This window comes from Vipera ursinii (assembly GCF_947247035.1).
Source record: "Vipera ursinii genome assembly, chromosome: 12".
Lineage (NCBI taxonomy): Eukaryota > Metazoa > Chordata > Lepidosauria > Squamata > Viperidae > Vipera > Vipera ursinii.
Window position 1 is genome coordinate 20430821 of NC_139525.1, and position 12606 is coordinate 20443426.

The 12606-nt window shown below is 42.6% G+C and overlaps 1 protein-coding gene across 7 annotated transcripts in view; it reads right to left on the minus strand.

Annotated features, from left to right (window-relative positions):
• Nucleotides 1–4869: 4869 nt before the first annotated feature.
• LOC310645929 (heat shock factor protein 3-like) overlaps nucleotides 4870–12606 on the minus strand; it is a 56124-nt gene continuing 48387 nt past the window's right edge. For 4 of the 7 annotated variants that reach the window (XM_083372002.1, XM_083372007.1, XM_083372008.1 and 1 more), the window contains one exon: nucleotides 4870–5723. In XM_083372002.1, the coding sequence (XP_083228128.1) occupies nucleotides 5419–5723 (305 nt within the window). In that variant the 3' untranslated portion in view covers nucleotides 4870–5418. Of the gene's footprint in view, nucleotides 5916–12606 lie in introns of all 7 variants that reach the window. The other 3 variants (XR_014493620.1, XM_083372005.1, XR_014493621.1) reach the window with 2 other exon arrangements.

Genomic DNA, 12606 nt, shown 5'->3' on the forward strand with positions numbered 1-12606 from the left:
CTACCCCCATCCTCCGGCTTCACGACAGTGTTTGTGGTGGTGGACATGTTGACCAAGATGGCGCACTTCATCCCCTGTCGCGGCTTACCGTCAGCTCGCGCCACTAGTCGCATGTTCATCCAACAGGTGTTCCGGCTGCACGGCCTTCCCGATAGAGTCGTCTCCGATAGGGGGGCCCAGTTTACAGCCCGCTTCTGGCAGGAGTTGATGCGGGCGTTGGACATTAAGGTTTGCCTCTCGTCCGCGCATCATCCTCAGACCGACGGGGGTACCGAGAAGGTCATCGGCATTTTGGAGCAGTATCTGCGCTGCTACGTTAACCTGCAGCAGGACAATTGGGTGGACTATTTGGCCATAGCCGAGTTTGCCTTTAACAACTCGCAGCACACCTCCACGCAGATGACACCGTTCTTGGCCAATGTGGGTTATCACCCTCGGTTTTTCCCCCTTTCTCCCGTGGACTCACCGGAGCCGGCAGCGAACGAATTCATGGCGGAGTTACAGGCGATCCATCGGTTGGTGCGACGGCAGCTGGAGAAGGCCAAGGCCGACTACAAGAGGTTCGCCGATCGGTCGAGAAGGGATACGCCTCCATTATCGGTGGGGGATCGGGTCTGGCTGTCCACCAGGAACCTACCATCCACTCGGCCGGCGAGGAAGCTGGACCACCGTTACCTTGGACCGTTCCCAGTCGAGGCCGTCATCAACCCGGTCGCCTATCGTTTAACTCTGCCACGTTCCCTGCGCGTGCACCCCGTCTTCCATCGGTCCTTGTTGGTCCCCGAACAACCGGCTTGTCCACTTCGCCAAGCGGAACCTCCCCCATCAGGACCTCGTGATGGCGACAGCACCCCCGAGTACGAGGTCGCCAGCATCAGGGATTCCCGCTGGCTGAAAGGTCGCTTCCAGTACCTGATCGAGTGGAAAGGGTACGGGCCGGAGGACTTCACATGGGAAGACGCGACCGCCGTTCATGCCCCTGCGTTGGTGACTGCTTTTCACGAACAGTTCCCATCCCGACCGCATCCGGATCGGCAGACCCGGGGGAAGGGCCCTGCGGTGCGGGATAGTGTTGTGACTCAGGGCCAGCCTGTGGGCCCGACAGCCGGGTCCGATGTATCGGAGGACTCAGATGTGGGGGAGGAGGGAAACGAACCGGCTGATGATGATTTGGAGACTTTGCAGAGTCCTCAGCCGGGAACCTCTTCTCAGCTGTGTGAGCCCGAGAGTGCGGAGGATGATGACCCACAGCTGGCCCTGTTCAAGGACGCCCGACGCAGGAGGCAGACGAGCAGGGACAAACAAAGGAAGGCTATGGGACTCCTCGGGAGGAGGCACAGGGAGACCACGCCCTGAGCTCTCTATAAAAGAAGTGTTTGGGGAGGGGCTAGTTGCTGAAAGCAACTTTTTCTTTGAGAAGTCAAGCTCTTGTATTTTTGTAACAGTGTAATTAAAACTTGGCAGAAGCCTTTTGATCTTGGACGCTTTCCAGACTCTTCCTTTGATTAGGGGTGCGAGAAGAGGGCTGGTTTAGAACACTAATAGGACTAGGACAGAGGAACAACCCCTGTCCCGAGCCCGCCAGAGATCATTCACCAGCGTGACCAATGCCGTCTCCGTGCTGTGTCCAGGCCTGAAACCCGATTGGTACGGGTCCAGATAATCGGTTTCCTCCAGGAACAGAGGAAGCTGATGCGCCACCACACTCTCAACAAACTTCGCCAAAAAGTGAACGTTGGAGACTGGACGATAATTATTTAAAACAGCCGGGTCCAGGGCAGGCTTTTTGAGGAGGGCTCACCACCGCCTCCTTCAAGGTGGCGGGGAAGACACCCTTCTTCAAAGAAGCAGTTATTACTGCCTGGAACCAGCCTCGTGTCTCCTCCCGGGCCGCATAAACCAGCCAGGAGGGGCACGGATCCAACAAACAGGTGGTGGAGCTCAGCCTCCTGATAATCCTGTCCACATCATCAGGGGAAACAGGATCGAACTCAGTCCAGATAACATGCTCAAGACCGTCCGATTCCTCCACGTCAGACTCCGCCCAGTCAGAGTCCAGGCCGGCCCGGATCTGAGCGATTTTGTCCGTCAGATGATGACTAAACTCCTCGGCCCGTCCCTGTAAGGGATCCTCCCTCACCTCCTGGTTAAGGAGGGAGCAAGTCACCCTAAACAGGGTGGCCGGGAGATTATCTGCGGACGCGATGAGGGCAGCGAAGTAATTAGACTTCACCATCCTCATCGCTGCAAGATAAGGCCTTATAAAGGTTCTTAACTGCAATCAGTCAGATTCGGATCGGCTGGACCTCCAACCGCTCTCTAGACCCCGTCTCCGATGCTTCATCTCCCGGAGCTCCGCAGAAAACCATGGAGCCCAGCGGGATCTGCGCCGGGTCAGAGGGGTCGCAAGGGTACAACACAGGTCAGAGGTCGCGAGGGTACAACACAGTCAAGTGCCCTGGTGGCCGCCCTTTCCCAGGCATCCACCAAGGCATCGACTGGGCTGTGGGTGAGGGCGATGGGTATAGAACCAAGCGCCATCTGGAACCGTTCCGGGTCCACTAGGCGCCTGGGGCGGAACCACCTAGTCGGTTCCGCCGCCCAGCGGTGGGGGGTGGCATAACGGAAGACCAGCCGCAGGAGGTGATGATCTGACCATGACAGGGGAACAATGGTTGGAGAACCCCGTCCCAGATCATCCAACCACTGTCCAGACAGGAACACCAGGTCGAGGGTGTGACCCCCCCCCACATGAGTTGGGCCCTGAATTACTTGGGACAGGCCCATGGCCGTCATGGAAGCCATGAACTCCCGAGCTAACTCAGACGACCCTCCCAGTGAAGGCAAGTTGAAGTCCCCCAGAACTATAAGCCTGGGGAACTCCAGCGCCAACCCTGAGTTTGGTCTTTTCTGTTTAATCCTATTTAGTACCTACATGGGGCTGCTAGAACAGATCTGCCAATTTAGGGTAAGGTAGGATCAATAAGCTGATGATACCCAGTTGCACCTCACTACCCAAGGTCCTGTAGGAAATGTATGAGAACATCTTACCTGAAGACTATGAGGGCTTGGTTGAGAGAAACATAAGGTCTTTTCCAGAAGATAAAAGGACTAGTGATTCAAAAGGTGATTCTAGGTGCAACCTTATCTGAAACAGACTGAGGTTAGTCACTCATATCCTCAGCCTCACTCATCATTCCAGCTCATACTATCAAGTATGTTGAGTATCTGAGCAAGCAAAGTCGGATCTCCTGGCCCAATAAAATTAGAGTTTAATTACACAAACCAGTTCTTGTTTAGGTATTGCAGCCATGGTGATGGGAAATTTACAAAATCTGGCACAGGAAAACTCAGGGAAGTTTTCCTGCACTTGGAGCAGACTGTTCAAAACCAGTAACAATTTTAGTTTTCCTAACCATTCATTTTTGAATACATTCACTTTTGAAACAAAGTACCAAAACACTGTGGTTTTTCATTACAGCTAGTCCTAAAATTATGACTGTAATGGAGTTTGCCTATTACAGTCATATGTTGTGAAGTGGGTATCACATGACCAACCCGATTTTACAACTTTGGGCAGCAGTTTTAAGCAAACTCGGTTTGTTATGGCATGTTTTCGCAAAAAAATAGAAGTGCCAGGTTTTGTTATAAACTGGCTATGTGATTGTGGGATGCTGCAAATGACTGTAAACACGAGCATTGCCAAGCATCAAAATTCAGTCATGTGATGTGTGAATATATATAGTAAGATAGTAAAAATTGGTTTTATATCAGAGTAGATAGAAATGAAATATAACCTGGATTCTGACACCTACCCTCCTTCACTGTGTCTCATCCCCTGGCATGCATGTCAATTCTGGGGGTCCTTCTCCCCCTTTCCTTATCTTCCCCACCCGCCTTTCTCTTGCTCAGTTGTTTGATGTTACTGCCAATCTATCCCCCAATCCTGTCTCTCCCCACCCCCCAACTCTGCTGACGCTGGCAGTGGACCAGTGAAAGCTAAGACAGTTGATTTTTACATTTTATAAATGGTTGTTTTCATTGCTTTTATTATTTTTAACAATAAACAGCTGTTTTATACTTATCCCAGTTGTGTGTGTGTGTGTGTGTGTGTGTGTATAAAAAATAACCTTTTGGGGTAGTCTGTCTAAATTTCAATCAGTCTCTAAGTAACCAGTCATATGCTGAAGATTATCTGTATCTATGAAATCAAGAGGCAAAAGCCCCAAGTCAATTTTTCATACAAACAAGTTATTTTTAAAAGGGAACCTTCATTTTGAAGGTCATTATCTGATGTTACCATTATGCCATTTACAGGAGAGCTAAGGTGCAAATTGCCCCAAATCACCATGGCTCTGCCCATGGATGATGTAGAATGAAAGGATTGGCCCTCATGCCGCTTGTTGGGATGACTGTAGGATTTGGCCACCATATTTTATTTATGGGCAAAGGGACAAGCAATTTCAGGAGATGTCCTGCACATCGAGAAAAAATATTATTTTTCTATATATCTCAACATGCCAAATGGCCTCATAATTCTGCTTTTGAAGACAAGGGGGAAAGCAGAACCTGCAGTCTGGATGAAAATCGCTGGAACCAATAAACCCCATGAGCATCAAGTACCAAACACCAAGTGCACCTGCCTGAGGTACCTGGACAGAACAGGTCAGCAACACCCTCAGGGTTCAGGGCCTATGCAAGAAAATGTTGATCTAGAGAGCAAAGGTGGCTTTGATGATACTTCTTCTTGGATAATTCCATTATTTACTAGTGGGAAACCCATCTCAGGAACAAAAGGTTTGACATGCAATGTGCATCAGAAACGAGCTTTTGCAACTTATCTAAATATGTAGCAAGGTCCACATACCATTGTTTTAAAATAAATGTTTAAATATATTGTTTTCCATAGGAAACAGAATTTACTTACATTAATAATTAGAGGGAAAACTTAAAATAATACATAAAAGGTGATATACTGTAGCGGAAGACAAAGTCAGAGTAGTCAGGACTAAGGCAAAAATTTGGAACAAAGAAAGGTTAAGAGTTATAAAAGAACCCAACATAATTCTAACACACTTGTATCTCCAACACATTTCAGGAAGAAAAATAAATGTATTTGCTACCATGGGATCAAACAACCTAAAACCCCTCATATGAATATGCAAATTGTACACTACAATATAAACATTAATCTTATTTATAGCATATTTGTGTATAAAATAGTTTAAAAGCAGATTTGAAATTTGTTCTTCTTTGCTTTTTTTTAAAATCAGTACAATTTGCAACTGGCCTTCCTAAAACTACATTCTTTGGGTAAAAATAGCTTTCCCTTCTTTGTGGATGAAATTCAGCAAGGGAAGCAGAACTGCAACCTGCAGTGGTTCTTGATACTGTTTTGTGAAAGTCCTGGTCAGCAATTCAAGTTGTTTCTATTTCCGAGGCCTCCTCTATGAAATTTGCAACTGGGCTGAGAAGCAGAAGAGGAAAGAGTTTATATTCGGCATTCATGTCTTCTGAGAGAAGGGGCTGATCCAGGGGCTCCAGCAGAACGGCTCCGTCTGTTTGGCTTTCTGGGCCGGCAACTTGTTGCTCTGCTTCGTTGCTCTCTATTGAACCCAGCAGATCCCCTCTGGCGTTCCCCAGGCTGCCAACTTCATCACTGGAAGGCAGTTCTTCGAACAGTGAAAGCAAAGGGTTCCCCCGATACTGAATCAGCTGCATGTCTGGGATGGAGGGAGGGAATACCCAGTTAATAAATGGTTAATAGCTAAGCTAAATGCTCATGCTGGCATGTAGAGTCCTGGGAGGAACAAACCACCCCTTGCCCATCCAAGCAGAGCACAGACAAGATCCCAGAATAGGAAATATTCAAGCAGAAGCTTTGTCATCTGAGTCACACCTAGAGATGGGAAGGCCTGGAAAAAACCCAGAAAAATTGAAAAAAAGGAGTGTGGAATATGTTCTTTTCCAATGATAAATAATATATCTATGACATGGTATTCAAACTATATAACACAAAGAGCTTAATGAAAGATTTCTGAGACTTTTTGTAAAGTCTTAAATTATTGCATGTTCTCTCAGTTGAAGACAAGCAAATCCTGGGAATACAGTTAAAGTAACATTGTACTTCTGACTTCTGGTTTGCAATAAACTTATGTTGGAGGTTAAACTCCCAAATACATGGATAGAAGCAAATATTACCTTAATACCAAAAGAAGATTCAGACTTGACACAGATAAAAAATTATAGACCGATATCGTTACTAAATGTGGATTATAAAATTTTTACTTCAATAATGGCAGAGACTGACTTCCGGGTGGCAAGGCTCCGTTGATGGCGGCCGTTTCGGCCATCAGCCCCGCTGCTTTCCGTAGAGCCGCTAAAAACAGTGACGATCAGCTGTTTGGCGGCTCGGAAACCCGCTCCTCGGGAAAAGAGGGGGGGTGAGCGCTTAGGCAGGGGTAGAGCTCCCCTAGACCACCAGAGTACTCTGGTGGTTGAAGGGTGTGAGCCCCCCCGAAGCCTGAGTTTGCTCCGGACTCTGGGACGCCTCTGCTCCAAGGCTTTGGAGCAGAGCAGGACGCTGCAACCATCCCTGCCATCGATAATAAATTGTGGATTACTTGGATGCAGGCAGAGCTGTGCAGCAGAATGCTGTAATAGCAAGTATTTGAACTTTAACTCTGAATACTTTGAGAGAAGAAGATGCAAGTGGTGCGGAAAGTGAAAGTGCGTAATAGAAATTAACTGGTGTTAAGATGGCTTCTAAATCAACCAAAGTTCCTAGAAGTGCTGGTGCTTTGCCAGTTCAGCATTCTTCATTACAGGCTTTGATGCCTCCTCCTGTAGCACCCACACCCGCACCAGCATTAACAATAAAAGATTTGCAAGAGGCTTTGTAACAGGCTTTGAAAACACAATCCCAACAAATAGCTGAACTTATTGAGGAGAAGAATACTGAAATAAGAGCAGACATTTTGGCTGCATTTCAAGGGCTTGCAGTTTGTATTGAGCGTCTGGATGAGCGTGTGGAAGAGCTCAGTCAAAACAATATGAGATTAGATGCTAAAATGCTGGATGCTGAAAATGTAATGGAAAAGATTGATGATGATGTAGTAATGTTACAATATAGGGATATGGAATTTGCTGTGAGGATCAGAGGTTTGAAAGAAGATCCTAAGGAAGATTTAAAAGAATTAATGGCACAGGCCCCTGAATCGGTTTTAGAGCGTCCAGCAGAAGCTATTATGGGGGATATAGATAAAATATTTCGTGTTAACTCTTGGATTGCAAGACAAAGAAAGTTACCTAGAGATGTGGTGGTTACAAAGAGAGCAATTAGAAATGTGGTCATCCAAGCCTTCTATAACAATAGATTTACAGTTGCTGAGGAAGAAGTTTTAATTCTGAAAGAATTTTAAGGAAAAGAAAAGAATTTGCTTTTTTGGCAGATGAATTAAGGAAACAGCAGATTCAGTTTAGATGTACGCAGTTTAGATGTACGCAGGAACAAGATATCGTCTCAATACAGCTTTGCAGGCACGAGATTTTTATTCTAATATTTTGAAGGCAGGCTCTCCGCCATCTTCAGAATTTATAGGAAGGAATGGTGAAGGAGAGAGTCAGTCGCGAATGGGGAGTATACAAGGAGCTGAAGGAGTTACTCTGCAGAAGGATAAAGAATCCCAGCAAACTACAGGAGTGGATCAGACCCAGGTGCCAACAGAAGAGGTTAGAGAAGAAAGAATGACACGGGCTGCAATTAGACGAATGAGACAAGAACAAGAACAACAGAAAGCTGCAATTATATCTCAAAAACCTACTTACAGTGAAGCAGTGGGAGGAGCGAAACCGAAGAGAGTGCAGGTGGTTTTGGAAGAGGCGCTCTGAAAGCTTCAGGTCGCAAAAGATGGCGACAAAGTTTCTAACTTGGAATGTTAATGGATTAAACTCCCCGCACAAGAGAAAGAAAGGATTTCAGTATTTAAAACAATTTAGAAATGATGTTATTTGTCTACAGGAAACGCATATTCAAGCAGCTGATCAAAAATATTTGATAAATTTTAGGCTGAGTTTATTGCGTCTGCTCCTGACAAGAAAAATGGAGTAGTTATTTATGTTAACAGCTAATTTAATTGAAACAGATAAACAAGGAAGATATGTTATAATTGAACTATTAATAGAAGGCAAGAAAATACTTTTGGTTGGATTATACACTCCTAATCAACAGCAAGGAGAATTTTATAAACTATTACACAGCAAGATAACTCAATGGGATTATAAATCTTGTATTTTTATGGGAGACTGGAATGGTGTTTTGGATGTACAAATGGACAAAAAAGGCCTTTTTAGAAGTATACCAAGTCATGCCAGATTGCCTAAAAAATTTTTTGAGATGAAAGACGATTTGGAATTGAGAGATGTTTGGAGAGAAAGCAATTTGCAAGAAAAAGACTTTAACTTTAACTTTTTTTCTGATAGGCATCAATCTTTTTCTAGGATTGATTTTGTATTAATTACTAATGATCTTTTTTCTAGGATTAAGAAGATTAAGATATGTCCAAGAACTATATCAGATCATAGTCCAGTATGGTTGGAAATAGAAAAAGACAGTGGAGACAGGCGCTCTTGGAGACTTAATGAAAATTTGTTTAGATATCAAGAAAATGTGGAAGAGTGTAAAAACAAGATGAAAGAATTCTTTAATATGAATATGTACAAGGGTATTTCTATTGAAATGTTTTGGGATGCAAGTAAAGCTTATATGAGAGGAGTGTTAATATATTTGAATAATAAGTACAGACGCAAACTGGAACATAGGCGAAAAGAATTAGAGGAGGAAATTAAGAGGAAAGAGAAGGCTTTAATTTTGAATCCATCTGATGGGAAGATTAAAGAGGTAATTACTTTACTAAGAGGTCAGTTTGATATGTTGATGGCAGATCAAGTGGCAACCAATTTACACATAATACTTTTTGCAATGCTAATAAGCCGGGTAGGTGGTTAGCTTATTTGTTAAGGAAGAAACAAAGGTTACATAATATAGATAGAATAGATTACAAGGGTAAGGTGGTGTTTCAGCAGAATCTTATTAAAAAGGCCTTTGTTGATTTTTGTTCTAAGTTATATGTTAGAGACAAGATTCAAGATGTAGATATAGATATTTATGAGAAGTTAATATCCCTGTTCTTACACAAAAGCAAAGGGAAGGGATGAATCAATTGATAAATGATGGATATTATTTTACCAATTAAACAATTAAAGGTGGGGAAAGCACCAGGAACAGAAGGTTTGACTGCCGTCTATTATAAAGATTTACAGTTAGAAATGGTGGAACCTTTAAGAGAACTATTTAGTACAATTCAGTTGGGAGGAGAAGTGCCTCCATCGTGGAAAACAGCCTTTATATCGCTGATTCCGAAGGAAGATCAAGATATTACCCAAGCCAAAAACTATAGGCCAATATCGCTTTTAAACACTGATTATAAGATATTTGCAAAAATTTTAGCAAATAGATTAATGAAGGTAATGCAGCAAGTGATTCATAGTGAGCAAACAGGATTTATAAGTGGTAGACAAATGAAAAATAATGTGAGACATATTGTAGATTTATTGGAATTTTTGGATAGAAATAACCAGGTTCCTGCAGCGCTGATTTTTTTGGATGCTGAAAAAGCCTTTGATCAATTAGACTGGCAATTTTTATTTAAGGCATTGGAGAAAATAGAGTTTGGGAAAAAAAATTTACAATCTATTAGAGCAATATATCAGAAGCAAACAGCTCAAATAGTAGTTAATGGTAGTTTGACAGAAACATGTAATATTGAAAAGGGTACAAGACAGGGGTGTCCGTTGTCACCTTTGCTGTTTGTTTTAACATTGGAAATATTATTGATTAAAATACGAGATTCGAATAAAATTAAGGGAACTAAAATAAGAGATCAAGATTATAGATTAAGAGTGTTTGCAGATGACCTGGTTATTACAGTAAGTCAACCGACTTATTCAGTTGTAGAATTGATGGAGATAATAATGTCATATGGGAAAGTTTCTGGATTTAAGATAAACACGCAAAAAACGCTTCAAATGTAAAATTATACAAAAATAATTATGAATTGTTATGGTTAAAATACAAAAAGAGCTAGATGGTTGGGAAAAATTACAATTATCCTTATTGGGAAGAATTGCAGCAGTAAAAATGAATGTTTTGCCAAAATTTTTATTTTTGTTTCAAATGATACCTATACTTAAAAAGGACTCAAATTTGGAGGAATGGCAGAAAGGTATTAATAAATTTGTTTGGGCAGGGAAAAAACCACGAGTTAAATTTAAGATAATGCAAGACATACGTGAAAGAGATGGTCTTAAAATGCCTAATCTTAAGTTATATTATGAGGCTGCTGCTTTATCATCAATTAGTGATTGGTTTAATTTAACACAAGGGAGATTATTAAATCTTGAGGGTTATGATTTGTTATTTGGTTGGCATGCATATTTATTGTATGATAAGGTGGATAATGTTTTTAAGATACATATATTAAGGTATGCTCTGTTGCGAGTATTGAAAAAATATAGGCATAAGTTAAATTATAAAATACCAATTTGGGCAATACCTAAACCTGCAATAGAAAATATAAATGTTGGATTTAAACATGATGTGATTACATACAAAGAAATTTTAAGGATAGAAAGGAATGTATGGCAATTAAAGCCATATAATATTTTAAAAGAAGAAAAGATTGTACAAACTTGGTTTCAGTATGGGCAGTTACATGCAAGATGGAAAGAAGATCAGAAAGTTGGTATTTCAATAACTGATGGAAATTTGGTAAAACAAATTAGAGATCAAGGCCAGGCACATATAAAAAGGATATATAATGCACTGATAGAAATTGACTCAGAAACGGAACTTGTTAAAGATTGTATGATAAAGTGGGCCCAGAACTTTCAGGAGGTTATAACAATGGATACTTGGGAAAAGATTTGGGTTAGAAATGTAAAATTTACACAGGCTCAAAATTTAAGAGAATTTTTATAAAATGTTTTATAGGTGGCACTTAGACCCTAAAAAGCTAGCAAGTATGTATCCGAACTGCCAGCCCAAATGTTGGAGGTGTGGTTGTGAGGATGCAACGTATTATCATATATGGTGGACTTGTAAAAAAGTCAAAGCTTTTTGGATTAAAATTTGGTGGAACATGCAGAAGATATTTAAGAAAAAGATAAGGTTTTCTCCACAGTTGTTTTTGTTGGGTATTGTTACAGATTTTACTGTCATAGATACTAAATTGATGTTGAATCTAATTATGGCAGCAAGACTTTTAGTAGCGCAATATTGGAAGAAGGAGGAACTGCCTACTATAGAAGAATGGACTTTGAAAGTTTCTAACTTGGCAGAAATGGCAAAGATTTCAGCATATTTCAAAGAACAATCGCAACAGAGATATACAGGGAGTGCAGAATTATTAGGCAAATGAGTATTTTGACCACATCATCCTCTTTATGCATGTTGTCTTACTCCAAGCTGTATAGGCTCGAAAGCCTACTACCAATTAAGCATATTAGGTGATCTGCATCTCTGTAATGAGAAGGGGTGTGGTCTAATGACATCAACACCCTGTATCAGGTGTGCATAATTATTAGGCAACTTCCTTTCCTTTGGCAAAATGGGTCAAAAGAAGGACTTGACAGGCTCAGAAAAGTCAAAAATAGTGAGATATCTTGCAGAGGGATGCAGCACTCTTAAAATTGCAAAGCTTCTGAAGCGTGATCATCGAACAATCAAGCGTTTCATTCAAAATAGTCAACAGGGTCGCAAGAAGCGTGTGGAGAAACCAAGGCGCAAAATAACTGCCCATGAACTGAGAAAAGTCAAGCGTGCAGCTGCCAAGATGCCACTTGCCACCAGCTTGGCCATATTTCAGAGCTGCAACATCACTGGAGTGCCCAAAAGCACAAGGTGTGCAATACTCAGAGACATGGCCAAGGTAAGAAAGGCTGAAAGACGACCACCACTGAACAAGACACACAAGCTGAAACGTCAAGACTGGGCCAAGAAATATCTCAAGACTGATTTTTCTAAGGTTTTATGGACTGATGAAATGAGAGTGAGTCTTGATGGGCCAGATGGATGGGCCCGTGGCTGGATTGGTAAAGGGCAGAGAGCTCCAGTCCGACTCAGACGCCAGCAAGGTGGAGGTGGAGTACTGGTTTGGGCTGGTATCATCAAAGATGAGCTTGTGGGGCCTTTTTGGGTTGAGGATGGAGTCAAGCTCAACTCCCAGTCCTACTGCCAGTTTCTGGAAGACACCTTCTTCAAGCAGTGGTACAGGAAGAAGTCTGCATCCTTCAAGAAAAACATGATTTTCATGCAGGACAATGCTCCATCACACGCGTCCAAGTACTCCACAGCGTGGCTGGCAAGAAAGGGTATAAAAGAAGGAAATCTAATGACATGGCCTCCTTGTTCACCTGATCTGAACCCCATTGAGAACCTGTGGTCCATCATCAAATGTGAGATTTACAAGGAGGGAAAACAGTACACCTCTCTGAACAGTGTCTGGGAGGCTGTGGTTGCTGCTGCACGCAATGTTGATGGTGAACAGA